General features: G+C 35.8%; 1 protein-coding gene across 1 annotated transcript in view; it reads left to right on the forward strand.

Annotated features, from left to right (window-relative positions):
• The window catches only part of galt (galactose-1-phosphate uridylyltransferase), a 44,292-nt gene extending 18,961 nt beyond the window's left edge, over nucleotides 1–25,331 (forward strand). The window contains exons 8-11 of the mRNA XM_028462897.1: nucleotides 5,086–5,218; nucleotides 5,774–5,857; nucleotides 21,698–21,852; nucleotides 24,715–25,331. Coding sequence (XP_028318698.1) covers nucleotides 5,086–5,218; nucleotides 5,774–5,857; nucleotides 21,698–21,852; nucleotides 24,715–24,786 — 444 coding nt within the window. The 3' untranslated portion in view covers nucleotides 24,787–25,331. The remainder of the gene's footprint in view (nucleotides 1–5,085; nucleotides 5,219–5,773; nucleotides 5,858–21,697; nucleotides 21,853–24,714) is intronic.
• Nucleotides 25,332–25,747: the final 416 nt, after the last annotated feature.

Below are 25,747 nucleotides of genomic sequence, written 5' to 3' on the forward strand. Positions count from 1 at the left end.
CCGATCCCGAGTACCAATACTGATACTTCTACCACAAACAAATAAAAGTGTTAGGCAAACTGAAATGAATTGGATGATTGAGTTTTCTTCCCTGCTTGTTACAGCATCTATTGATATAGATATTAGAATTCAAAATATATATTGTTTTTTAGTTCAAAAATGGAAACATTTTCCATAAAATAGGTCCCCCTGGTGGTAAATAAAATGAAATAAAATAAAATAAAGAGGGACAAAAAATCAAGGTCAGACAGGGACTGATAGATCAGCTGTCCTCAACTGGTCTCACAATGGGACCCACATTTTGCCACGTTCATGAAATCGCAACCAACTTTTTTCAGAATTCAACCAAATTTTAGTTTTTCAAAAATAGCCGTTGAAAACAAACATATATCATCTTTTTTCAAACATAAATTTATATATTTTCTTGTGCAACATGCATCACAGCATGCCTGTCAAAAGAAAAAAGAAAAAACAAGTCCAACATGAGAAACATTATTTATTTATTTATTTTTGACCAGCTGTCCAGGACCCACCCAATACAGGTCTGCGACCCACATTTGGGTCCTGACCCACCAGTTGAGAATCTCTGTGATAGATGGCCTGGTAGCAGGATGTTACTTTTACAAATAGATGGCATTGAAAACAGCAAAGCTTGTCAGAATATGAAAAAAATACTACAGCATATTTTCCTGAGCCAGTGTCATCTTAGTTTACTGACCCAAGGATTCTCCTTTCATCCATATATACCTTCATAACTTCCTGCTAAGTCTCTTCGCTCCTGTCTTACTAAATCATTCCTTTAGATGTTCTATCTGTATCCTCGGCCTATCTCTAAGCCATTGATGCACGTGATTGAGCCGAGATGTTTATTAGCATAATGTTGTACAATCCGTCTTCAACCCGTGAAGATTAGATAAACAGTGCTCAGTGGATGCCAGAGTAACTTTCCAGCAAAGTGTGTGGAGCACAGCCTGTATGATCCTATGCAGGCGGCACTGAATATATAAAGGATGTTGACAAATGTCCTATAGAAAGTGTAAAAAAAAACACTAACTTTCTGCTCCAAGGGACTTATACTTGAGTGAGTTAACTTCATTTTTGCAGCATTTGTATGTTAAATTGTAAAGAAAAAGAAGACTTTTATCACCCAAACAATGCATAAAAACATGCTTGTATAAAAGCAAGGCTCCTGAGAATATACCATTGAACACCCTGGCCTGTTATTTGATAGCTATGTTAATCTATCCTGGAGCACCTTACATGGTGGCATTAACGAAACATAGAATAATACCACTGAGAAATAGCCAAGGGTGTAAAAAGTACTAATATATCCAAGTAGAAGTACTGTTACTTGATTGAAATTGTACAAGTAAGTCATACATAAAATACTCAAGTACAAGTAAAAAGCAGCTCAATTAAATTGTACTCAAAGTAAAAATTACGAGTTACTTTCACCCCCATGTTTATTTTTGGTAATAATTATTGCCACGGTTCCTTTGCATACAGTAAACATCTCATGTATAAACTTATAAAGGAAGAGATTAAATCTTGCACAATTGGAGCTTAATTTATTTTCCACAATTGTCAAAATGTGAAATTATTATTTTTTAAATAAGACGACAATTAATTTAATTCAAAATAAAAAATAAAATAAAAATAAAATAATATCAGGCTCCATGTATAGCTACATTCATGACGTCTAAAACTGAGAAAATGACCTATATTCGATGATGTTTTGGCGCCGTGTGTTACGTTTAGTTTGGTCGGTCGACTATGATGTGATGCATGTGATTGTTGTCTGGTCATTTCAATTTACTCAGTAACGGTTGGGTGTTGAAATGTAACAAATGACTTCACTTTAGATGGGATTTTTCTATCTTTTCTACCTTGTACTGTACATACTGTATACATCTTTATTACTTTTTAAATGGTCATAAATATTATTATACTTGTCTTTTCTCTGTTTTGTTTTGTTCCTTGCGGCCCTCGGTCTAATTTTATGCGGCCCACAAAGTAAACTTACAAAAAATACACAAAACAAAAGCAAGAATACGTTAAAAAATACAAAGACTTACAACAATGCAGGATACTCCAAAAGCACACGAAACTACTGCAAAAATGGACAAAACAACAACAGAGATACACAAAATGACTAAAAAATACAAAATTACAACAAAGCTACACAGAACGACGAGAAAAACACAAAAATGATTCCGCAAACTCACAGTACTAACAAACAAGCAAAACAACAACGGAAATACACAAAAATCACTCCAAAAATGCAAGATGACAACCGGACTGCACAATATGACTCCAAAAACATACATTTTAGAGGAAAAATGCACAAAAGGACAACAGAAATGCACAAAATGCCTCGTAACAAGCAAGACGACAACGAACATTCACAGAATGACAGAAAAACGCACAAAATTCCTATAAAAACTCTTTGTTCTTTCCTGTGTTGACGCTCTGATTGGTCATCATTCTAAATGCTGATAAAGGTTGATAAAGTGGCCCTTCAATCAAATAAACACATTATTGTGGCCCCCGTTGTGATAGAAGTTGCCCACCTCTGCGTTAGAGAGCAGAGACTTAAATTTTCTTGACGAGTGCTCACAGGGCCTGACCTTTCTCAAGTCAGGGCGAACACAGAAGCATGTGCAGTGATGTTTGTAAGAATTCCTGCCTCGCCTGCGTGCGTCCGTGTCCGCGTACGCGTGTGAGCAGTGAGCACGCTTCCTGACCAAAGGTTAGCATTGCAGACTGGCGCACTGCAGCGTTCACAGCCGTCTGAATTGAGCTTCAGCTTCCAGGGGACACTTAACTTTCTAAGAAAACTTTCCAAGCTAATTGAATTAAACTGGTTGGGATTTGCAGTCGCTGAGGTGTCTGTTTCAGGACATCTTTCACTTCCTCACATTCTACCCAATTCACATCCAATTCTCACTCTTACCTCACCATCCAGCTCTTCCATCTTTATTTCGTTCCCTTGAAATCTTGTTAAAAGTGTTCGAGCCGTGGCTTTAGAAGGGAGTGAGTATGGAAAACTAAAGTAACAGAAAATATATGAATAGTGTTTAATTTGATTTTTGTTTTTGCGTCTTTGCTCATTGAATGTTGTTAAAAGTAATTTGGTTATAGTTAGGGATGTCCCGATACTTAAACACCTAAAACTTTTTCATTTCCGATATCGGCCGATACCGATATTCATCCAATACAATATCAGCATGAATCATACATACTTTTATTACTTTAAAAAAAAATAAAATAAATAAATTTAAATAAAAAAATAATGACTTATTTTGTAGTGTGGAATGTTAGAAAAGGCTTGATCAAGTGATATTACTCAAACAGAGAACAACCGTCAACATAATATCTACAGTGTTCTACAATTGAATAAATTCATAAAAAAATGTATTGCAAAAAAAAAAAAAAAATCGGAAATTTGAACCCGATATTCATTTTAATGCTTATATCGGACCGATATCGATGTTATATCGGGACACCCCTAGTTATAGTAACACATATTCAAGCTAGGTTTGTATTGTGCTTTCAGTACAGTCCTATAGGAATGCTCCTCCACTTTTGAAGGTGCTTTTTGAGATTTCCTTTGATAGTTTTTACAAATCACAAATAATCGTGCATGTTGATTATAAATCTACAAGGCTGTGAGATGAATCATTAGTCTAGGTATCAACACATTTCTCTCTATCTTTACCTTAGCTTTATCCGTAGCATTTAAGAGATGACTACTATTCCTGTGACGATATATTTCCTCACAAAATATGGACGATCAATGATATCATTGTCAATATTTTTTTTCTTAAATGAAATTAACCACTAATGCAATGATAACATATCATAATAATTAGAAATGGAGAAGATAATATCTGCCCACTGATATTATTGGCAGATTATAGTCAATAAAAGGTAATATTGGTCTATATTAGTGTACAGTTGTCCACAGATATAAAAAAAAAATGAATATGGTACATTTTTCACTCCTAAAATTTAACAAGTATTCTTATTTTGCAGAGATTAGGTTTAATTGTGTAAAACTAAAACATCCAGTGGGGCATCACATTAAAAGTAGCTTTAGCCTGTTATTTCCATAGCAACACCAGATATAACTCCAAAAAAAAACACGTTTAATGACAAGTGTAACGTTTGGGGCTCACGCCCTTCATCAGACACAGCACGAACAATGGGTACACTTCCTTATAAAGGTAACGTGATCTAAAACACCTGTGTGGTCATGTGACAAAAATAAACAACATTGCAAAACGTAATATATAATTCACAGCGTTAATTTTATGTAATGTATATACCACAAGATTACAAACAATAAGAAATTAAATAAAGTATTCATTTTAAATCCAAAGGCAACAATGCTGATATTAATTTAGTCCATTGTCTGATGAAGGGCGTCCAGCCTGAAACGTCACGTTTTTTTAGTTATCGTATTTTTCGGACTATAAGGCGCACCGGATTATAAGGTGCACTGGTTTGTTGTTGTTAGTATTATTATTATTATTATTATTATTATTATTATTAAGGCTCATTAAGCGAAACAAAATAGTCTGATAAGTCAAACTTTATTCAACTCATTAACAATAACTCAACATTGTTCAGGTTTAACACATAAAATACAGAACATTACACTCACTTTTTCAGTTCAGTATGTTGAAGCACAGTACTGGTACATATCACTCCACGAGACGTCTGACTACGGTAGCCCTGAAGCGCCAAAAATCCATCAAGCGGTGCAGCTTCATAGTTTACCAAAGTTGTACTAAAACATTTTGACATATTAATTTCATACATAAGGCGCACCTGATTATAAGGCGCACTGTCGATTTTTGAGAAAATTAAAGGATTTTAAGTCCTTATAGTCCGAAAAATACGGTAAATTAAAATTGGGAGCTAACCGAGCTAGCTGACTTTTTTAAAAACACTGCTTTCAAAGGGATGTGCATGTTTTTTTTTTTTTATTGTGTTATTTTATGTAAATAACTTTGGCATTTTCATTTGTTGCACTGCGTGGTTTTGCTGTAGTTCATACGGTATATGTGTTTCTACTGTTAGGAGCGTGTGGTGGTGGAGGGTAAGGATTGGTTGGCTGTGGTTCCCTACTGGGCAACGTGGCCCTACCAGACCTTGCTGTTACCACGGCGACATGTACTCCGAATCAGTGATCTGACACCAGAGGAAAGAGAGGGTGAGTGTTTGAGTGATCTGATGCAGTGTGAGCAAGAGACTGGGGATGAAGTTTAGCAATTTAGATTGAATTTTGAGATTGTCCAATGTGCAGCAGTGTTGTAATGTTAAAATAAGAAAGAATGACATTTTCTAATCAGGTTTAAACACATGATTTTCTTTTTCTGTAATTCATATATAATTGATTGCACAAGAAAGTCGTGTATTTTGTGGTTTTAATTGTTACTGAAATTTGTCTTAACCTCTTATTTGAATAGATTTATGATCGCATTAACTGAATTTAATCAGATGTAATTTGTGATGAATGTTGTATTAAGTAAATACTTTTAAACTCTTTATAATTGTGTAATTAGGGATATTACAAAGAATACTACGCTTCCAAACAAAACTTGAAATATCTCACTGTCATCAAAGATCAAATTGTGTGGAATTAATTCTGTAAAAATCCTGCATTCATTCCTGTCAACCTGTTTATTCAGCGTTGATCACTCATTATTAACAGTACCATGTGAAATATCATCATTTCCATCCATCTTTCTGATGATCTGTTTCTCAGATTTGGCTTCCACTATGAAACGACTGCTGACCAAGTATGACAATCTGTTTGAAGTCTCATTTCCCTACTCCATGGGCTGGCACGGTGAGAAAAAAAAAAAAACAAACTAAATTTTTAAGTATAAAACATGTTATCAAAAAGGGGATGAGTGTAGGAAAGATTAGAGACCATTTCAACAGATTTTTATGAATGGATTAGTGGATCAGTGCATACATCTACAGCTCCTAATTTGGTATTAAAGTGTTGTCAGTCGGTAAGATTGAAAAGCCTGTGCCGCTGTGCTGACAGAATGTCAGCCTGTGCCATAATCTGTAAAATCCGTCATGACACTAGGATGTGATGTCTTTTTTTACACTGTGGATTTTGACAGGCTATCACTGCAACATTCAATTAGGCAGAGAGAAGAAGACTTGTTATGACACTTCACACCCTAAAGGACTTCGACACACACAGAATCTATTCCCTAAATCAGACGTAGTCAACTCGCAGCCCGAGGGCCACATCTAATTTTATGCGGCCCCCAAAACAAATCCCCAAAAATTGTATTTCAAGAAGTTGGAAGAAATATAAAGCCCAACATAAGACACAAAATAACTCCCAAATAGGAGTTTTTTCATTAAAATGTGCAGGTAGGTCTTCACAGAAATGTTGTCACTGGTAAGAAATACCCAATTTTTTGTTTACAGAAAGCACTATTGGAGATACTTATTTTGTTTACATTAGTATGTTGACACTTATTTACAGAAATGTTGCACTAAAATAGTGTCACTGTTCATAGGACACTTTTTCAATTTATTGTCTTTCAGAGATATAAAATAAAAATTGTATTTTTTCACTTAATCTTTTTTTTCTTATGTCATAGATTATCTTAAATTGATTTCTGACCAATATATCGATAATCGCAGTATCGTCATATCGTGAGATAATCGTTATCGTGAGCTTTGTATTGCGTATTGTATCGTGAGGTATCCAGAGGTTCCCACCCCTACTTCCAAAACACGCACTTTGACAGCAAAATGCACAAAAACGCACACAAAATGACTCATCAAACACAAAATGACAACAAAGACAGGCACAACAACCACTTAAACAAACAAAATGACTATGAAAACCCAAAAAACAACACATTACAGAATGGCTCCAAACTACGGGTGCAATTTTCTGGTCGATCACCGATTTTTTTTTTTTTTTTTTTTTTTTTTTAATCATAAATGACATCATACACCTTTAATGTTCCAATCTTATTTTATAGTAAAACATTCAACAGCACCTGTGAAACAATACAAATGTGTTGTTTTAACTGCACATGAGGTAGTTATCTCAAATATAAATTAAAAGTTTAGAACATCGCTGTCCAACATTCTAAATATTATCAATTCCTTTAGTCTTTCATTTTTCACATTTTAAAACTAAATAAACATGTCCAACAGGTAAAATAAAGTGCACACTACAGCAGTATTTAGTTTTACAAATGAAGAAAATCACAGGGTTTGGGGTATATTATATGATATAATAATAATCTACATGACAAACTAATAGTACAGGTTAGTTGTTCTCACACTTATTACAGTCACTTATACATTAGTGGAAGGTTTTTATTCAAATCCAAATCCATGAACTCCATCATTTTCCTCGTAGTAGCTTTACTTATTATAGCATAGCTTTAGCATTAGCTTGAGTACTAGCTTCAAATGCTGCACACTGAGCGGTGTGTTGGTTTATTAAATGGTGAATGAGGTAGCGTTTTGTTTGCAGCTCCACCAAGGCTTATTTCCGTGTTACAGGAAGTACAAACTGTGATCCTTTGTTCTTTTTTTTGTGTAAAACTGCAGAACTGCCGACATGCTAAGCTAACCATGCTGTTGTTGTTATCCTGTGTAGCTTAGGCATGCGCAGCACGCACATGCAAAACATGAGATGGTGGGAGGGCCTGTCGGTCAACTCACAGCAGAGGTGGACAGTGGCTGACTTTATGACGTTTGTGAAGGCAGAAAAGATTGGTTTCATATTCAAGGATCGGCCGATCGCCGATCCCCCAAAATCAGGGAAATCTGCGTTGATCGATCAGTGCATCCTTACTCCAATGACACACAAACTGTCAATAAAATTACACGAAATTGCCAGGAAAATACAGAAAGTTACTAATATAAATGCAAAAAAATACGCAAAAAAACAAGAACACACAAAATGACTCCACAAACACACATAATGACTAAAAACCATAGACAAAGAGGGAAAAAAAAGACAAAATCCTCCCCCACTCGTATTGGTCATCTTATTGGGGATTATTCTAAATGCTGACAAATGTTGATCATGTGGCCCTCGGATCAGATACAATCACGTTTGTGTGGCCCCCCGCTGTGATAGAGTTGCTCATTTCTGCCCTAAACCCTACTTCATTTTTATCATTTTAAATATAAGCATAAAAGGCCATCTTTTCTTTTGTACTTGTTTCCTAGTATCTCTCACTGTCCCCTTCTTGTTTACCAGCAATAACCAATTCTCTGCATTTGCATAATTATTTATATTTCTCCTCTACTGCTTTCCTTTCCAAATCCTACATATAATGTGTTTGCTTCTAACAAACAACAGATCAATAACATTTAGCATGCATATGGCTTCTATTTACATCTTTCACCTCGCCTCCTTGTTTCATCCGTCTTCTTTCTTGCGTGTAATTCAGAAAAAGCAGTGATCGTGTGCCAGCACCTATTGATTTGCTTGTTTAGATATATCTGCGTTAAGGTGCACTGTGTGTGTTGGATAACACTTTACATTTCAATCACTCCTGCAGTTATAAATTAGTGTCTCTCAGCTTTGATGTCTCCTACTCACTTAGTGTATCAACACTTCAATGCGCACTCAGATGCATCAGAATATTTAAAGTTCTAAGAGTGGCTTCTCTTATGTAAAGCAGGAGTTCTCTCAGGTGAAGGGCCCTCACTTGGTATTCCAGGGTTTCACACCGTGCACCAATGTAGTGCTGAGAGACAGACTCTACACAGTGTTCTTTTACTTAGTGAAACTATTAAGTGGTTTGAAAATGGGAGGAATAATGTTTTTATAATGTTTGAGCATTCTAATGAGGCTTTAATTGAACCCACGGGCTGAATTTAGTTTATTTATTATATTTTTTGTTTGACCTCTAGGGGGCAGTCCAACAAAACTTAAACCTACATTTTGAACTAAAGTGTGTTTATGTTGTAATGAAAATAAATATGTATTTACTGTTCATAGAACACCTTTCTATTCTAACTAATTATATTGAATTTATTTATTTTTTCATCTACACCACCGGTCAAAAGTTTTAGAACACCACACTTTTTTACAGTTTTTTTTTACTGATTTTATGCACTTTATTGTGTCATTGCACTCTGAAATGACAACATAGAACAAATAAGCAATTTGAGTTGAAAAAGAAATGATGGCATCAATAAACAATACTGTTCACCTGATGTTCATGAGGGTCTGGTACCACGGTGTGTTCCAACACTGCTTCTATGCAGACAGAGGGGGTTGGAAGTAACCAAGAAAAGTTGGAACACCTGAAGGAATTATTAGCAGCAGCTTTCAAAGCTGATTCAACCTCTATTGCTGCAGAACAGCTTTATATTGTTAACCCACTTCATGTTACCTGAAAAAGGACTATTTGTATAATTTTGAAATGTACATTGTTTTTCAGTTTTGGGTAACCAAACTTTTTTCTTTTACCTTTGGCTGTTCAGTACTTACCTATGTATTAGGGATGTAACAATTAATCGTAAGGCAGTTAAAAATCGATTCATAGGAATCACGATTGACATCGATACTTTGAAAATTGAATCGCAGTACTTTTTTTAAACAGCAGAGGGCGCGCTATATTTATCCCTTCTCTTGTCCAGCAGTGTACCGGCGGGCGGAGTCTGCTACTATTTTCTTTTTGGCTGCCTTCTACTCTTACATGTTAATAAATTATTCCTTGCCCCTTTAGCACCGAAAGAATATCTGTAATATTACGTGAATATCTGTAAAAGTCAAGTTTTTCTATTAGCTCTGTCTGCTAACATAGCATCACTTCTTCACTGCTACATTAGCTGCATGCCAACCGACCACTGGGTTACCAGCGTCCTCTGCTGGTCCAAACAAATATCTGACGTAAATCAGTGCAATGACGGTTTTTTTTTCTTTAAAAGTCCAATTGTTAAGGCATAAAATACATTTTTTCAAAAAAAAAAAAAAGAACTATTATGCAGTTTTGTATTGTTTACTATAGAACCAGAATTGAAATTAATAAGCTTCTTCTTCATTTGTATTATTCCTTTATTTATTTCATTCAAGATTTATTTTTAGTTAAATTGCATTGTTTTGAATAGTTTATCAAGGGATTCTTTTACAATTAAAAATAAAAGGAAAATAATACAGTATTTTCTAGTTTTTTTCCCCCAAAAAAAGAAAGGAATATTTTTTAGTCATCATTTGTCTACAGTCCCATTTTGTAAAATAAATCGTGAGAGAATCGTATCGTATCGTGAACCCAGTATCGTGAATCGAATCGTATCGGGAGTTGAGTGAATCGTTACATCCATACTATGTATCATTTCAAGCTATTCATTTGGACTTGCACGACTTGAATTGCAATAAATAACTGGAAAAATGAGGGTGTTCTAAAACTTTTGACTGGTCTGCTTTACATTACTGATATTTCTAATAGTTGCCAACATAGCCAAACTACTGTATCATCTGCAAATTATAAAATAGAATTATAATCCCAAGTAAAATTTCACCCACCCTCTAATCTAGACTAAGGAATCTTAAAGAGTAAATAAACTTTTTCTGCAGAAAAGTAGTGTTGATGATTTGATCCTGGTCCAACTCTTGATATTTTGTTCAATTGTTCAATTTCATTTTCAACTGACTAAAATTAAACTTGCAAACCAATTAGAATTCAAAGTATTTCAATTTGACAGCTTTTGTTGTTAACATTTTATCTAAAACTTTATTCGTTAAAACCCAGCTATGATAATCAATTGCGTTTGGCTGAAAATGGTGGTTTTTGACAGTTTGGCGGCTTCTTTGCATCACGAACCAACACCGTTAGCCCCGCCCCTCCTAAAAAAAACTAGCATCTGTGGACTCTGCATCCTAGTAGGCGAGTTGGTTGGATTAAGAGAATTCTGAATAGCGAGGTATTAGTTGGTAGCATAGCATACAGTAAATGATTCTTTAGATTTTGTGGTGTAGACTGGACATATCTTAACTGTTTCAGGAGCCCCGCCCCCAATCAAGGCATTTAAAAACGAATTCCACCCGAGAAGCACATCAGCCAAAACCTCAGAATTTATTCCAATCACTACAAGTTGACCAAACAAACCTTTAAATTATCTTAAAATAACAGAAGCAATTAGAAGAATCCAAGCAACTGATTTAGTAAAGGTTTGCGTGTGTAAAAAAAATGAATAAAATGTGCGTGGACTTGAAAGCACATGCTAACACATCGAGGATTGTGACAAACTGGCAAAAATAACACCAGCAATTATTTTACATGTGTTTTCCTCTGTTAGATTTGCAACCTGGGCATCTGTGCCACAATAACACGAAAAATATTTGGTGGAGGAAAATCAAATATATCAATTCAGCACAGGAAACCTGATTTAAGAAACATTCAACTGAATTACCGGGTCTGCTGTTATTGCATTTATTGAGCTTGTTTGACAGGCAGGTGTTAAGTGTGTGTTAGGTGTTACGCACAAATGGCTGCAGTTATTGTTGCAAAGATGACTGGACTCAAGGCGATGGATCCTTCATGCTTGAGTTCACATCTCGAGAATAAATCTATCAAAAACAACAACTTTGAAACATTTCTTATGAGCTAAGGTGTCCTTCCCTTCTTTTCTTGTTCTTATTTGCTGTTGTTCCCCCCCCACGGCTTCGACTTTCTCACCAGCCTCTGTTATTACTTCTCCTGCTTACAGTATATTTAGATTTGTTACCTGTAATTTAAAAAAATATCTTAATTTGCTTCTTCCACAAACACGCTCTAATTGTCATTTTTGACAACTCAAGGAAGAGTCAAATTCCTTTTAGTTCAGCACCCACAGAGCTCATTTTCATCTCACTTTGCCAAACCCTAGAAATAATTGCGTGATAACATGTTATTACAGACATTTGTGTGATTGTGTGTGTGTGTGTTGCTTTCAGATGAATTCCCTTGCCGAGTGATGACTTTTCACACTCCCTCGCTGCTACGCTTTCATGCTAACTTCTGTGGATATTCTGACATGTTCACCCAGCTGCAGCAGCCGATTTCACTTCACTTTTCTACCAACAATTGTAGCTATTTATCATCCCAGTCTTAATGCTGCAGTAGCTTTGCACTGACTGTCGCTAAATATGGTGACTTTCTAACTCCTCTTAGTGACTTTAAAATTTTTTTTAAAAAAAGCCACTCGCGACATATCTAGTGACTTTTTCTTCTGTTATTGGAGAGTTATCTGATGTTTTAGAACAGGGGTGTCAAACTCAAATACTCAAAATGTAAAAGTTGGACAAAGTTGTGGGCCAACATTGATATTTATTTAATAATCTTCTACCAGATAACAATTAACATTTTCATAAGGGTCCAAACAAGTTTTGCTTTGCTTTACGTTCAATTTAGAACAAGCAAAGTTCAATACTATACAGTATATAACGAAACTAACTAATTTTTAATTAAAAAAACACATCAGTGGCATTCATTTCTTAAATAAAATTCAAATAAAGATCATATGCATCTTTGAGTCATGTCCAGGTCCTTGTGTGAGGAGATCCTCCGTCTCCCCATCTATACAATCACAATTTAAAAGAAAATGAAGAGCCAGACGGCTCAGAACTCTTGGAGTGAAATATAAGCAACTGCAGGAAAGGAGGAGAATGCCATCACTAGACGTGGGGATATTTTTGGGATCGTTACGTTACGGAACGCTCGCAGATGTATGCAGTCGTCCGCGCACTTGCGGGCCAGCCCTGGTAATCATTTTGAAAATCATTTTATTGCTTCGCGGGCCAAATATAATTGGCTGCCACCTCTGAACCTGGTTCTGCTGGAGATTTCTTCCTTGGAGTTTATCAATTTTCCTCTTTCTCTGTCAAGCACCCCCATCCAAGAAACACTGCTTTAAATTACAATATTCTAAAAAGGTTATTATAGATTTTTGACAAAATTAAGCCAAAAAAAAAACCTTACATACTGCAGCTTTAAGACCAATATGAAAATTGAAATTTTAAATGCTGTTTTTTTTTAACTCACCAATATTACATTAGGGACCAAATACTTAACGGTCCTATGTCGGTTCATCCCATAAAAAGGAACTGTTAGCGAGTAGGAGATAATCTGTCTACATGATATGCGTAGAGGGATGCTGTGGAGACGTTTGCAAGACTACCTCACATGTCTTGCATATCTTACTTAAAGAATGCATCAAATGTTTGTCCTGGGAGTATATATATATATATATATATACTGTATATATATATATATATATATATATATATATATATATATATATTTTTATTTATTTTTTTTTCTTCTCATTTGCAGGCAAAACATTATACTGATACCAATTGACACATGGAGATCAGGAGATGTAACACATAGAGAATGCTTGTTTGACACCATGTATCTATTGTTGGATTTGAATAATCACCTCCATCTGTTTGGGAATTGTTACGGGTTTGCTCATTTGCACATTTTTCTGGAGAACAAACAAGGACCTGGAGAGAGCTCGACATCCAGTGTGGAAATAAATATGTCCAGGTTAATATGAATAAGCAAAGCTTCCATTAAAATGAAAATAGCTGTATTGTATAAGGTGTAGCTTTATTTAAGTACAAAATAAATATTACATCTCACAAGAGTTTAATCTTGCTCGATAATCTGGCTCCGACACATACACAAACAAACAAAGAAACAGACACAGGGATTCTTCTATAGGAGCCGTTTAGCTATGCGTAAAACTAAAGTGTAAATCACAACTCTTTTTAAAAATGAAAAAGTCCAATGGTTTTCCATCCAGTAGTGATTCTTTGTGATAGTTTGGGTGGAAGCTTTAAGATAAAGGAGTCATCAGAGTCCACTTGCCTTTGTTAGAGTTGCTGTAGACTAAAGCAACAGTAGCCTGTCCTTTGGTTCTTGGGTCAGGGAGAGGGCAGTCTCTATTTGTGGCTGTGGTTAGCACTCAGGTAGTTCCATGTGGTATAGTGTGGCCCTGCTGGCACACTGCCAATGCTATCAAAAGCCTCCTTTTCTCATTTCCTGTAGGCAGCAGCGGCCACTGCCTCACTTTCAGCAACTCCTGTGCAGTTTGACCTGTTTTACTCTGGTTTTATTTTCAATTTTTGGAGCAGGTGTGAACTGAATTTGTTAGCAATAAGGTTTTTTTCCCCCCAGGAAATTATATGTAATAAATATCAGACTTGTAGTAGGTCACTTAAAGTTATTCACTGACCTCTGGTTTCATTTAAAACACACATAAATATCTTTTTGCTCAAGTCTGTTCATGGTTAAGCACACACAGCTAATGTAAAGCTTACAGTCTGTTACATCTATAACTAAAAAAATCAGTAACTAAATTTACACACCTAAGCAGCCATTTCAAAGTTTGGGTAGCTTTTTGTTCAATATTCCACCAAAAATGGTCAGTTTCCCATGTTTAACAAATTAAAACAATTAAATGTATTTATTTATTTATTTTTTTGTTTGTTTATTTGACAGGGTCAATGTTCATTCATCAACATTACAGTAAGGGGCGGATTCACTAAAGGTTTAGTGGTATTAAAACGTGTGCAAACGTCACTCCATGCGCTAAATAAGGAGTACAAACCTTAGGGAATCAGGAGTGCGCCACCACTGCGCTTCCCAATGCGCCCTCAGTTCATTTATCGCGTTTCCCCCTAATGAATATGCATAGTAGGCGGATCTCCCAGGGGGAGAAAAATACGGGAAGAGGAATTGCAAATAAATTTATGCAGGGACAGCAATGCAATTCATGAAATCTGGAACTGTTTGCGGTGATAGTTTTAGTACCAGAAAATAGTACGACTGACTAGCAGGTGGAAACACACACGCAGAGATCATCACTGCAGTAAATGTGGACAGGAAACACAGCAGAGATTAACAAAAGGCTCTAGTTGTGTGTGTGTGTGAGAGAGAGAGAGAGAGAAAAAGCGGGACGTGCGTCCATCTCTTCTCCGCGGATTACTGTCTCACACACACGCACTCGATCAGCCACACGCACATCTCCACGGATCACTGTCTCACACACACTCACTCGATCAGCTGCACGCACATCTCCACGGATCACTGTCTCACACACACACGCGCGATCAGCCGCACGCACGCATGCACATCTCTTCTCCGCGGATCACTGTCTCACACACGCTCGCGATCAGCCGCGCGCATGTACCCATCCGTCACTCACAGTCACATCCACGCACATTTCTCCACTGCTGGATGAATAAAGAATATCTATCTATCTGCTGTAATTCATCCATTTTTTTTATTCGTTTCTTCCATTAGCACCTCCAATTCTGCTGCTTCACATTTTTAGTTCACCCTCCCTGTTCAACACAACATGTACAAAACGCTCATTTAAATAAGGGCGGTCTGCACCAGTTCCGCACGGGCACTAATCATTGCTGCAATAGAAAAAACAAAATCTATCAATAAAAAAAATACAATAAAAAAATGTCACATTCTAAAAATAGTCATAGAACTTTATAATTCACTTCACTAAAAATGTATGATTAAGTTTTGATCAATAGTTCAATACTGTACATATTTTAAATATGAATATAAAATAAAATGCAATAGAACTCATGACAATCAGGGCTGATGATCGCAGTTCTAATTACTCATTGGGTATTTTCTTAGCTGGGTTTTAATTAATTATATGTGGGAGTGTCCCTAATATTTACAGGTAATGCATTACAGTAATAAGCAGCTTGAAATGCAAAGGACGACTGGCCAAATGCACTCTCATTGGGATTGTGTAGTCTCCTCTAACTATACCCTTTGTGTTATGCTGAGTGACATTTCTAATATTTACAAATTGATTAAGTGATTCATTAAATTGATCATTAAATTGATTAATTACTCTCCAATAGCTGAAGGCTGGCATTAATGAGCAGGAACAAAACCTATACAGTTCTTTTTTTTTTTTTTTAAAGTAATTGATTTGGTTGTATTGGGCAATAATCAACAGGTTTATGAATTCCCTTTGGAAAGAAGTAACTAGTAACTGAAACAAATGACTTATTTGAGTAATTTTCCCAATAGTCATCATATTGAATTAGTGACTCGCTAACTGCTATTTCCTTTATCCTACTGCAATTTGGACCCATAATCAAATTATTGCATTGTTTTATTTATGCACGTGTATTCATAAATCACTTCTTTACATAGCAATGATTTAAAAGCTGTATTAATTTCACTAATAACGTCCTAATCAGCAGGCATTTGCACTAGCAAAGTGTGAGTTGATTCCTATAGTTGAAACAGAATCTTATGCAACATTCAGCTCTGATAATTGGCAGCATAGTGACAATTCCCATTTGTTTCATAATGGGAGTGAGCTGTTGTTTAAGACAGGGACACATTGATGGAAAAGTGGAGAGAAAGGAGAGGATTCAGTTGCTCTTAAGCTACGTGGGAAAAAAAAAAACAAGAGGAATAATAGTTGTTCAGACAGATGCAGATGGGCGCTGTTATAAAGCATTGTGATCATGCATGAATTACACAACATAATATGAATATCTGATACTTGTACTAATGTAAATTAAGTACAGATTATACAGTTTGTCACAAAATGTTATGCATATAACTTATTAGAATAAAACACAGTGAGTGCGAACACGACAAAAGACAAATTAGATTGTGGTAATTCTTCACTTCTTGGAGCATCCAGCTCTATTTATTCTTCATTTATTTATTTATGCCTTGGGCTTTTTTCTTCCTCTTTTTTTTCTAAGCTGTCGTTTAGGTTTTTTTCTATATGCAACCCTGCAGTTTTCTTTCCTATCAGTGCGTGTTTAGCCCATTTTGTCTCAGACAAAATAAAGGGAATGAATTAGATTTTTGGAGAGAGTACAATGCCTCCAGGGATCGATTAAGTATTTTTCTCAACTTTTTAATTTATTTCGGTATGTTTTATATCACGTTATGACGTTTTTGTTTGTCTAACCATTCTCCATAAAGACTACACAGCAATGAGGAAAAACATTGTCTCTTAATATAATTTCATTGATTTCAGAAAAAAAAGGACATTTAGTGTGTGTGTGTGTGTATATATATATGAATATGCTTTGACTTGTTTTGACACAGATCTGGTTTGTGCCTTGTTGCAACTTGTCAAAACGATAGAATCATTTTTTTTTGCAGGTCTGACTTTGCAGCGACAAAGTCAGACCTGCCTTCTTTGTTAATTCACCTTGTTGGTTATCTGATGGAAAAGCTGAGACTTTAATGCCTTAATGAGCCGAGGGGCTTGTTCATGCAGTGCAGACGGCAGAAGGATAAATGAGCATGCTGTGCCTTGACTATTCATATCCTTAATTACCCTTTCTTGTTTTTATTTTGCTACTTTGTGTGAATGCCTGCGTGTTTGTGGACAAATTTGAGTGTGCTGTTTTCATTCTACTGCCATTTACTCCCAACTCTTTATCACAATGCCATATTTTATAATCCGTGTACCCTTCGGTCTTTGGTTATTCTGTTTTCAAACCAAATCAAAATAACAAACAAACAGTGTGGTTATTTTGTTTTACTTATTGAAAACTAATACAGAAAAACCAAAAACAGATTTTTTATTTATTTTTTAACTTGTTCTGTTTGTGTGATATTTGGATATTTTACGGGAAAATTAGAGTGAGAACTGGAGTCCGCTGCCCCTCGTTTCCCTCCCCAGGTCCTGGACCAGGTCTCCTCACATAATAGGACTGTTTAGAATTTATTTCATCAGTTTTCTGGTCCTGCTCCTGTTTTCATTCAGTCTGTGGATGTTTTAGCTCATAAATCGCTGCTGTTTTGTTTCGCGATGTTCCGATCCAAATAGTATCCAAATAAACCGGTGACTGACTATCTACTGTGAGGCTGGTGTGAGGAACAATAGATGTTAGAACTTCTACCATTTGACACTTTTGCAAAAACAATTACAGCTTTTTTTGAGGGCAGTAAAAATGTTTAGTTTGCACGTTGTAAATACCGCTAACAGCAGCCGTCGACACACACACAGAAGTTGATCACAAGAAACGAGGAGCACCAGTAGATTTATATCACCACCTCTGGTTCCGCATCATGTGCATGTTTTACGGAACATCTTTTTTTTTTTGGTTTTAATTTCTTTATGTATTAATAATGTTTTAATTCACCAGTAATGTGACTTATGCGTTGCTTCTTTTTATGTCCGGGAGCAAAAGTCCACCCAGTCACCAGTTTATCTGGACACTATTTGGACAGTAACGCTGTTCGGTAAAGTTGGCAGATATTCACAAATTTGGATTTCCAGCATCAATAACTCTTAAACGAAACGTCATCAACACAATTTACACCTCTACCATCAGTGTGAGGTGGACAACATGATACAAGATCGTTTTTATCAAATGCAGCAGAGTAAAAGTCAGTCTGTGTGTCCCCTCTGTGTGGTGAGATTAAAACATGAAGCTCTCGTCCTAGTTTTCCCGTAATTATCCAAATATCACACAAACAGAACAAGATTTAATTTTAAAACAGAAAAATGCTTGTTTGGTTTTTCTGTGTTTTTGTTTTGGTTTTAAGTCAGAAAAACAAAAAGAACCACGCTGTTTATTTGTTATTTTGATTTGGTTTTAAAACGGAATAACCACAGAACGAAGGGTCCATGGATTTTTTATGAGAGTAAATTTGCAAATTGGCAAAAAAAAAAAAAAAAAAAAGGGCTCTCAAGATGTGCTGATTTTTCAGTTTCATGCCCCAGAGTGGTAAATTATCTGCTTCAAGTCTTTGCTCATTTCTAAACCAGTCTTGCAAACTGTATTAAAACTGAGTTTCACTATTTAGTGTTTAATTCAGACGGTTAATTATGGGAGTTTGTCACAGCCCGGGTTACGTTTAAAGTCTTGGACTCTGTTATGTTGGCTATAAGGTTTTAGGTAATACTACATTCAGTCAAAAGTGGTCTACCTAAAATCCATTTAGTCAGTCAAAAAAATTATTTACAGAGTGGACTTTAAATAAATGAAATTAAAAAAGCTTTTTTTTTTTTTTTTTGCAACATTGCTTTAAATTAACATTTTGGCACAACATGAAAACCTGATTTTAGTCCTAAAATGTGCCTGTGTCTGCTTTCTAACAGTCAAATGAATAGAAGTGTTTCCAGAGTCTGTGACTTTAAAATGTAGGTTCAACTTTGAATACTTAAACCAATATATATTCGTTATTATGAGGCTAATAGATTTTTGTTAATCTTTATTTAGTCAGGAGAACCACATTGAGATGAATATATTTTACAAGCGTGTTCAGCAGCAATACATAAAAAAAAAATTGTTTTGGTTGAAAACAAAAGGTTTGCGTATGCATTTGTCATAATTAGTGTGGTTTGTTTATTATTTCAGTGGTTAACCAAATCACTTGAGGAGCTAGTTGTAGTTGTAAACTTGTTTAGTCCAAAAAAACTTCTGATACATTCTATCTAAACAATATTCCAGTGTCCCTGCAGCATTCTAATGCTACACTAATCTCTCAGATCTACAACTTTTCTAATGGTTCACGACAGCAGAAACATCACATTTAGAATGCTTTTCTTTGCATACAGATCACAATGACTGATTTTCAAACGTCGACTATATTCGCTATAGAGAAACCTTTTGGCTTTGTGTCACATGTCGATTTTATTTTCTTCTTTCTGCGTGGCTCCTCGTTTAGTTCAGTCAAACCACCTGCCTTCAAAGCGAACCATCAAAGCCCTGAGTCTGAAAAGATTCCACCTGATGAACTTGGCCTTCAAAATAAAAGAGTAACTAAACCCTGAGGTTTTGGCTCCAGACTGGAAATACAAAAAAATGTCTTAATTATGGGTGGGGCTACTGGAGAAGTTAAGACACGCCCAGTTTATACAATCTGTCAGTGGTTCTCAAACCTAGTACCCCTTTCTCTTATTTCTGAATCCAAGTACCCCCTTTGTCCGACTACAACATTTTGCTTATAAAACTATTTAAAAACAACTTTAGAGCATAATGATGGAATGAACGAGTGATCACATACATTTTAGAGAATCTTATTTTGTAAAAAAAAAAGTGGAAAAAAACATTTAGTGCAGTGGTTCCCAACCTTTTTTGGATCATGACTCCAATTAGTTTTTGATCATGTTTGAGCTCAGATATTTATTTATTTTTTACTGCATTTTAGTTGAACTCGATTCATATTTCACAAAGTGAAAGTATAGAAATACAGTTGTTCAAGATTGTGTTGTTTTAATGAAAAAAAAGTCTGTTTATATTTTTCAGAAATTTCAGGTGACCACACATGGGGTCCCAACCCCAAGGTTGAAAATCACTGATTTATTGGCTCCTGAACAGATTTATTTCTATAGTTTTTATTATTGTTTCTGGTCATCTCACGCCTGGTGTGGTACCAAGTCTGACATTTTATTTGTTCATTTTCCACCCTCTCTCTTATGTACCCTTTGTAGTCCCATCGCGTACCCCAAGGGGTTCAAGTACCCCTATTTGAGAAACACTGCTCTATGCTATGCTAACTACTCACTCACTACCATAGATTGTAAAAAGAATGGACGATTCACGCTCACGGGGAAGTGAAGCTTTATTTTTAGAGCTCCCCCTGCTGACTGGCTGCAGTATAGGTCATAAACCCCGCCTCCTCATTGATAACGGATGGGACGTTGGTCAAACTGTAAAGTTAAAATAATAATAATAATTATTTTCCAATACTAAACTCTGCTCTGATCATTAGTTATTATCACCCTACATTTTGTTCAAGTGCCCATTTTTCTGTGAAGTTTGTTTTAAATAATTTATTTAAGGTTGAAAAACAGCCTTAAATTGACAGCCGATGATTGGGCAGTACGCAAAATGGGCGGGGCGTGCTCCTAGGCCTCCCCTCGCCGGACCCTACTGCGCAGACTCTGGCTACAGATGACGTCAAATTTGCAAGATGGAAACGCCCCTAAGTGCTGTATTTTGGCTTCAAGAACATTGAGTGGGAACAGCTACAGTGCACACCCACTGCTCAATACTCACTATACCTCTCCATTCGCTATTCTTTTAATCCAAACTGCTCACCACTGATTGCGGAGTCGAAAGCTGCTAGTTTTTATTGGAGGGGCGGGGCTAACAGTAAAACGTCCTAATTTACCATTCTCAGCCAATAGCAAAATTGTATTGTAAGTTTCAACCCATAAAGATGGAGAAGAATCAATCAATCAACACTATGTTATACCTATATACACTTGTTTACAGCAGAAAAAAGTAGTTTAGTTGCTCTTTCATTTGCTCCTACCTTAAAAAAAAACAGATTAAATTCTCCTTGGTTTTCATTTAGTCATTTAATCTGATTCTTCTCATTTTAAAATGACCTGCTAACGTAATTAGATGAAAATGAACAATTCTAAAATGTAACACTGTAATTTATAGGCAAAGAAGAGGGAAAAGGTTGATTGTTTCAATCTTACAAATAGAGCTGTGACTGGACTGGGAGGATTGCGTTAACCCATCCTTTGGAGTTTCACAGAGCCCCGAAACGTTCCGAATGCACCGCCACCTGTCTAAGAATTAGTCTCTTTTTCCCCAAACGGTACAAACATTTTGAGGTTACTTGTATTACTCACTGTACCCTGGGATTTCTACTGAGGCTTCCCTCTTCAGATTGATTTTCACACTTGTTGATGGACATTTTTTTGGTCTGTTTTTTCTCTGTAGGAGCCCCAACTGGCCCATATTTAAAAGAAGATAACTCCCACTGGCAGCTGCACGCCCACTACTACCCACCTCTGCTACGATCAGCTACTGTCAAGAAGTTCATGGTGGGGTATGAAATGCTTGCTGGGGAGCAAAGGGACCTCACCCCTGAGCAGGTACTGTATGTTCTGCACTACACACCCCCTTTGCATTGTTGTCAAATCATGTGTACCCCCTGTTCATATCATAAGTACCCTCTCCATAATTTAATCTGCTTTTTTATATGTGGAACAGCCCTAAATGTGTCTCAAACATTGGTTTCCTAAGGCTTAATCTACAAATTCATAACAATGTGTGCAAAGTGTAAATTATTTAAAAAGAATATATCATCCAACTTATATGCAATTACTTAAATTGTAAATAAATAGGGTCTCCTTTGTAAAATGTAACTATTTATTGTCTCCTATTGTCAGAAGTGTGATAAAATGGCATCTACAGCATAAAATAATCCTGTTTAAATAATTTACAAGAAAATATATTAATTTATTGAGTAGTTTGCAGTGAATTTGCTCAAAAAAAGCCTAAAAAGGAACTAGGAACATTTCCCAACAGTTTTTAATCAGTTGTTAAATCTGTTCGAGTACCCCTTGCAATGTGTTCATGTACCCCTGGGGGTACACGTACCCCAGTTTGGGAACAACTGGTTTATAAGACGTGTACAAAATGTGTTTTTGTTCCTTCAGTGTATTTTTTTTTTTTTTACATTACGGTTACGCTGCCAAAAGTGAAATCTTAACAAGATGAAATACTGTATTTTGTCAAGGCAATGTACTGTATGCATATGTTTTTGTCTGATAAGACATTTCTTCTTGTTTTGCTTTCTTCAAAATATTTTTAACTTTTTTAAATATCCCTGATCTGATTATTATTTTATTTTTTCTGCAGAGTAGATTTCAAATCTATTTTCTATCCATTCTCATGGTCTCACCAAGCTGAAATACAGTCTTTTTCTCTCTAAATTGTCCATTTACCAAGAGAAAAAACACCAGCCGACTGACAGCCATAGGTATTCGGTTTCACATCTAAATGTTGATGTTAGAAAGGAAAAAACGTAGTTTGCACCCCCTGACATGTGCCCAATTTCCACATCCTCTGGCCATAATTTGCTCTTTTTATTTGTCAACAGTTGCCGCAGCTGTTAGAAATCCAACTGACCATAAATGACCAGATGTTCCATATGTCTTTAAATCTTTTTCATTATTTTGTTATGTTTGGTTTTTAATGTCATTAGATCTGAAGCAGGGGTTCCTGCGGATCCTTAAAAAGTATATAAAGGCATTAAATGAACGCATTTAAAAATATGGCCTTAATTGTGGTTTAAAAAAGTGTTAAATCAATGTTTCGAAAGTCTTAAATCTTAACGCATAAGGATGATTTTATGATTGTATTTAGTCTCACGTGTCAAAATAAATGGTAAAGTATAATTTAACGTAACATTGTGCAATCACGACAGCGGAACCAAATACAAAACAGTGATGTGTTTGTGCTTTAAAGTGATTTTAATGTCTGTTTTTTTGTGTGTATTTTACTGTAATTTTGTGTATTTCTGTGTGTTTACTTAGAGGGGCACCAGTTACACGCCCCCCCCCAAATTAAGTTTACTGTGAATTTGGTCTTAAATGTGATTTCAAATGGCAATAAAAAGTCTTGAATTTAATTTGACTGTAGCTGTAAGGAACTCTGTGAAGTGATTTTAGAAAAAATGGAATGAATAAAAAAGAGAACAGTGCTTTAGTGTCTTTTGAATTTTGAAAAAAGGGGGAATTCCAGTATTTTGTAAATTGGAAAATTCAAAATTATTAGCCATCAAGGCTAAAAATGGCTTGTAAAGGGTTTGAAAAGCTGGTGGTGATTCAGTAGTTGACAATAGTTGATAGAACATTCTTGCATTATTGTATTGTATTCAGGGGATATATTACAACTTCTTTTATGAACTAAGGGCTCTATTCTCCCATGCGCGTAAATCCAAAAAGCCACACAGCGGTGCTGTTTTTGAATGTGTGCTATTCTCCCCCTGTACTTAAGTAAGTTACTGCGTGCCTTCATCCCAGTTACACACTGTGGGGAGAGCAGCCCTGAAATGTGGATGTTCCCATTCAAATCTGGCTTTACGCTCCGGTGTGCATAAGTTATTTTCCTCTTACGTGCCTCTAACCCTGGAACAAGTGCAGCGCCCCGATAAGGTGAAACATAATTTTGCACTAGAAATATGGACTTAGTTACATTTGAAGCCACATGGACTCGTGCGCTGCGCAGCAGCAGCTGTGATCACTCAGCTGCTGCTGCGCGATTATTTATAAACTGTGACAGACGCAGACTTCTGTCCACGTTGGTCACAGTGATTCAACTATTTTCATACTATGTCCGACGTAAAGTCACCGTTTGATCCACTACAGAGTGAAACAAGCTGTCATATGCAGATGAGGATGGACCACAAACTGTTCCCACACATATTTTAATGAGGTTCAGCTCAGGTCGCTTTAAACTATTTATATTTAAAACTGCGTATTATGGAACCTAATAGTTCTGTTTCACTGCAAACATCCCTCTGTATTAAAGCAGGACACTCTGCGCCAGGGTTATTTCCTCATATCTCCAGCTTTACAGCGATGATGAATCTTCTTTTAACAATGATTTTGTATTTCACTTTGAAACAGACAAGAAAAAACAGATCCCCAACCCTAGAAAGCTGAATGTCAGTGTTTTTTTCTTTTCTTTTTGTGGATTGTTTCATCAAAATGCAACATTTATGAAAATGAAGGGTAACAAACAACAATAGCTAATTATTTGTATATACGGTGGGCATAAATACCAAAAGACAAGGTCTAAACCTTACAATTAGTCCTCATTAAACTAAAAATTTTGAATATTATCAGGGATCATTCACAACTGAAATAAACACTGGCCTTATTATAGGGGATTGACTTGGTTTAATATTGAATTTTTAAAAAACTGATGGTACCGTCTTTGTTTTTTAGGCTGCGGAGAAGCTGAGAAACCTGCCAGAGGAGCATTACAAAAGTCACGAGGACTCTGAAAAAGGAAAGTAAGAGTCCAAACAACTCCTGTGTGAACAATGCAGTCACCTTGACTGCCACGGGCGCTTTTTAAAATACAGATTTTAAGGTTGTTTTAGGTTTTATTTGGAAGTGCCTGCTAAACTCAGGGTTTAAAGACTTAAAGTCAGTGTTTTTATCCCACTCTCTTTGTATACCAAAAGCTGTAGTAATAGCTTTTTGATTGCTTGTGGCATAAAGCCTCTTCACTGTATTCTAAAAGGGACTTTAGAGTAGAACCACAAGTGTTATGTCCTTCCCTGCTGTCTCTGATACTGAATGCAAAGCAGCCTTGTTTTCTTCCAGCATCACAAACTGCTTTGTTTCGTAAATGACTTATTTTCCCCCCAATAGGCTTAAGAAAATCCATGCTCCAATAATGAAAAACATAATGTTTAATCTTACACTCTAGGTATATTTACTGAAAACTTGAATGAATTTGATTTGATGTTAATTTTGCCATAATGGTGTTTTAAGCTTAAATGACATTTAAAAAAAAAAAAAGAAAAAAGTTTAATAAAGAATTGCTGTGCTTTCAAGAATTAGCGTTATTTTTTTCTTGCACGCTAAAAACAACACCGTTCTTTCTCACTGACTACAAAAAAAAAAAAAAACACACGCATCAAGGTTTTTAGAGGTTTTTTCAACCTCACTTGCAAACAATTACCCTGTTCATTGAAAGAGGGAAACATCATAAGAGGCCACCAAAAAGAAATAACGACTAAAACTCACAAACACAACTTGGTTTTGATTGTTCCAACCTTAACTAGAATAGAATTGGATTACAGTCAGCAGACATGACATGTTTGCAATAAAATCTTCTCAAACAATGACGACTTTTAGTGATTTCAGGTCCTTTTAACAATAAACGCTTCCCTTAATTCTCTGGCAAAAATAAAGTACCATGTGACTTTACCTGTTTGGAGTTTTAATTAAAAGCATTTTATCTTCTTTA

The sequence above is a fragment of the Gouania willdenowi genome, chromosome 12 (genome assembly GCF_900634775.1).
Source record: "Gouania willdenowi chromosome 12, fGouWil2.1, whole genome shotgun sequence".
Taxonomy (NCBI): domain Eukaryota; kingdom Metazoa; phylum Chordata; class Actinopteri; order Blenniiformes; family Gobiesocidae; genus Gouania; species Gouania willdenowi.